The sequence below is a fragment of the Mirounga leonina genome, unplaced genomic scaffold, assembly GCF_011800145.1.
Source record: "Mirounga leonina isolate KUSES-001 unplaced genomic scaffold, KU_Mleo_1.0 Mir_129, whole genome shotgun sequence".
NCBI lineage: Eukaryota > Metazoa > Chordata > Mammalia > Carnivora > Phocidae > Mirounga > Mirounga leonina.
The window spans coordinates 76,248,045-76,251,190 of NW_023270323.1; the positions used below are offsets into that span (position 1 = coordinate 76,248,045).

The window sequence follows — 3,146 nt, forward strand, 5'->3', positions numbered from 1 at the left end:
TGACCACACTCACACCCAGCCACCCATCCCTCTGACAGCACCTACCCGGTCCTGACCATGCTCATACTCATCCCCTGACCACACGCACCCAGGCCTGCCCACGCCCAGGCTCAGCCCTCTGACCACACCCCGTGGACTCCCACCCCTACTGCGCGGCTGTTCCCGCGTCCCACCCTGCCTCTCACCCAGCCCTACTCTTCCCCCTTAGCAGTGCTTCTTACCTTTTTGAGTCAGGGACCCCTTGTGACCCTGATATAAAGACACTGCCCCCTTTCTCAGGAAAATCATGTACCTACACGTCTGCGAGCGCAGTCATGCCGCTTTAGCCGACTCGTGGGCCCTGGTGGTGGAGGCTGGCTTCACTGCCTGGCGGTCAACACTCTTTTCATGTGTGGTTGTGGCTTTTCTGGCTACCTCGTCCCCCCCAAACTCTATTCTCAAGTGGCCCAGCTGCTGTTCCCACACCCACTCACTCCACACCTGTTTCCTGCCTTTCCTTATAAATTTAGAGCCTTTGATGACCAAATTCACACCCGGAACCTGCTTCTAAAGCAAAGTATCTAGGCAGCATTATCCGTAATCGAGGAAAAAAATGAATCCAAACCGAACGTCCCGTCAGAGGGTAACGGTTGCACCCACTATGCTACACTCCTCCGTGGAATATTACACAGTCGTTAACAACAGTACCTATGAAGGGGTTTCAATAACTGCCACGTATGAATTTGAAATTCATAAAACAGCAGGGAATAGAGCCTAAATGGTGTGATAATTATTGCAGAGAACGAGGTCCGCACATGGACAAGAGTCAGAAGGAAATAAGCAAACTCCCTGTGCTGTAAGGTTCTGAGGAGCAGGATGCGAGGCTGTATATGCTGGGATTACTACACACGCAGATGTTCGTATGGGTTTTACACACACTCACACACATGCACACACCAAACACACTCATAAAACCCAGCAATAAATAAGAATCAAACCCAGAAACACATTCTGGACGAAGAATTGTAAGAAAATGCTCTCAGCCATTTTCTTCAGATAGTCTGAAATCTATCTTCAGATAGTCACAGATCATCTTCAGGACATTCCTTTTTCTTCTTTTTCCTTGTATGTATTTTTTACACTTCCTTTAATGTGTGTGTATGACATTTATGGGAGGGGAAATATTTTCTTAAGATTCTACTTGAAAAATAAATTGGTGACGAAGATGAAAGTCTGAACAAAATTCTTAGGCCTCCCATGACTTAAAAAGGGTTCCTGGCCACCGGTCTGGATGTCCTTTGCTCCCGGAGCAATGAAGTGCCGACCAGTAGGGTGGGCCTGCAGGGTCCTGCTTCCTCCCTGCTTGTGTTCCCTTCATGATGGAATCCCCCCAACTCTTCCCTAAAAGCAGCCCGATGCCGCACTCACCTCCTCCTGCCCAGGTCGGCCTGCTCCCCGCCACCCTCAGTCTCTACCGTGTGGTCCGGATGCTTCTGGCTGCCCGGGTCCAGCGCGGCCAGGAGCTCAGACTGCGAGGCCGCGGGCAGAGCCACGCTCAGGAGCCGGCGCAGCGTGCCCCCTGGCACCATCGCCAGCCTGGACAGGTACGACGCCAGTCTCAGCTCCTAGAGGGGTTAACGGGAAGCTCGTGACCTCACTGCTCTCACCTTGATAAACGACACGTTTTAATGGACGAGACAGTCTTAGGACGGTTTGTCCCACGGAGATAAATATTTTAGCAGCTCGGTCATGGAAACACATCCCCAAATTCACAGAGCTGTCAAGAAAAATCTGTGTGGTCAGCAACCCCGGCTCACTGCAGTGCATCCAAACCCTTCATCCGTCCTCCCGACTGCTCTCAACACACGCACCAGAGCCGCACCTCGGGCCAGCAGCAGGGCCAACTGGTGAGGCTTTTCCTCTCCTGCTTGGAGCAAACAGCAACAGCTTAGCCAACAACTGGAATGTCCCCGGACCAGCAGATGGTTGAGGAAGCTAGGCTCTGGGCACACCTGGATGGGTGCCGCGTGGGAAGAGCCTGTCTCCACAGGTCACATCCTATCAGAGTTCTGTGTCTTTCTTTCCAGAACTGACAAGATGCGGACATGGAGAAGAGCGTTCTGGTTGCCGGGGGTCAGGGATGGGAGAGGAGTGGGTGCACCTGGAAAGGGGCGGCGCAAGGCAGGTCTTTGTGCCGATGGAACAGTCCTGTATCTTGCTTATGGTGCTGGTTACGTGAGTCTACACGTGATGAACTGACACAGAACCAAGCACACATTTTGTAACCAATGTCATACATTGATACAGTGCTAGAACTTGTAAGAGGCAACCATGGGGGGAAACTGAGTGAAACATGGGGTGGGGTTCTAGAACTCTCTATACTAGCTTTGTAACTTCCTGGAATCTAAAAGTGTTTCAAAATAAGAGGTTAAAAAAATGAGTGAGTATGGGTTCTGCACTCTGGAAAGCCTCGATTGGCCTCCAGGCCCACTGCACAGAAAGAACACTGTGTGTCCTGGGACAACGCCCTTCTTTCTCTCTGTGCTCAGCTTCCTTATTTATGAAGTGGGGTAACTATACCACCCACGGCAGAGGCTCCCGTGAGAATAGAATGACTGCCATGTGTGGAACAGTCCCACGCTGGTGAGACACAGACAGCAACATGCCTTTCTTCTCCTGCACTCTGGGGACAAAAGTCTGAAGCCACTTCCACTGGGCCAAAGTCAGGGTGTCAAGGGGGCTCATCCTCTGCCTCCACCATGGTCACACGGCCCTGCCTTCTCCCTGTGCCTGCTCCTGCCTCCCTCTATACAAGGACCCTTTCCCTCCTTCCTGCATGGATTTCTGTTGTTTTAATCTGTTTAAATTTTAAGGAATTTCAGCAATGAGGAAAAGCACAAAGATGAATGTTAAAATAATTATTCCAAATGCCTTTATCCAGAAATAATTATCAGTAATATTGGGCAAGCACCATTCCAAGCATCTTTCTGGACATATATGTGGATGGATGGATGGATGGATGGATGGATGAGGGATGGATGGATGGATGGATGGATGAGGGATGGATGGATGGATGGATGGATGGGGGATGGATGGGGGAATGGATGGATGGGGATGGATGATGGATGGATGGATGGATGGATGGATGGATGGATGGATGGATGGAT

General features: G+C 50.9%; 1 protein-coding gene across 1 annotated transcript in view; it reads right to left on the reverse strand.

The window, feature by feature from the left end:
- Positions 1-3,146, reverse strand: part of EVC2 (EvC ciliary complex subunit 2) — a 126,077-nt gene that overhangs the window by 4,203 nt on the left and 118,728 nt on the right. The window contains exon 21 of the mRNA XM_035005329.1: positions 1,408-1,604. Coding sequence (XP_034861220.1) covers positions 1,408-1,604 — 197 coding nt within the window. The remainder of the gene's footprint in view (positions 1-1,407; positions 1,605-3,146) is intronic.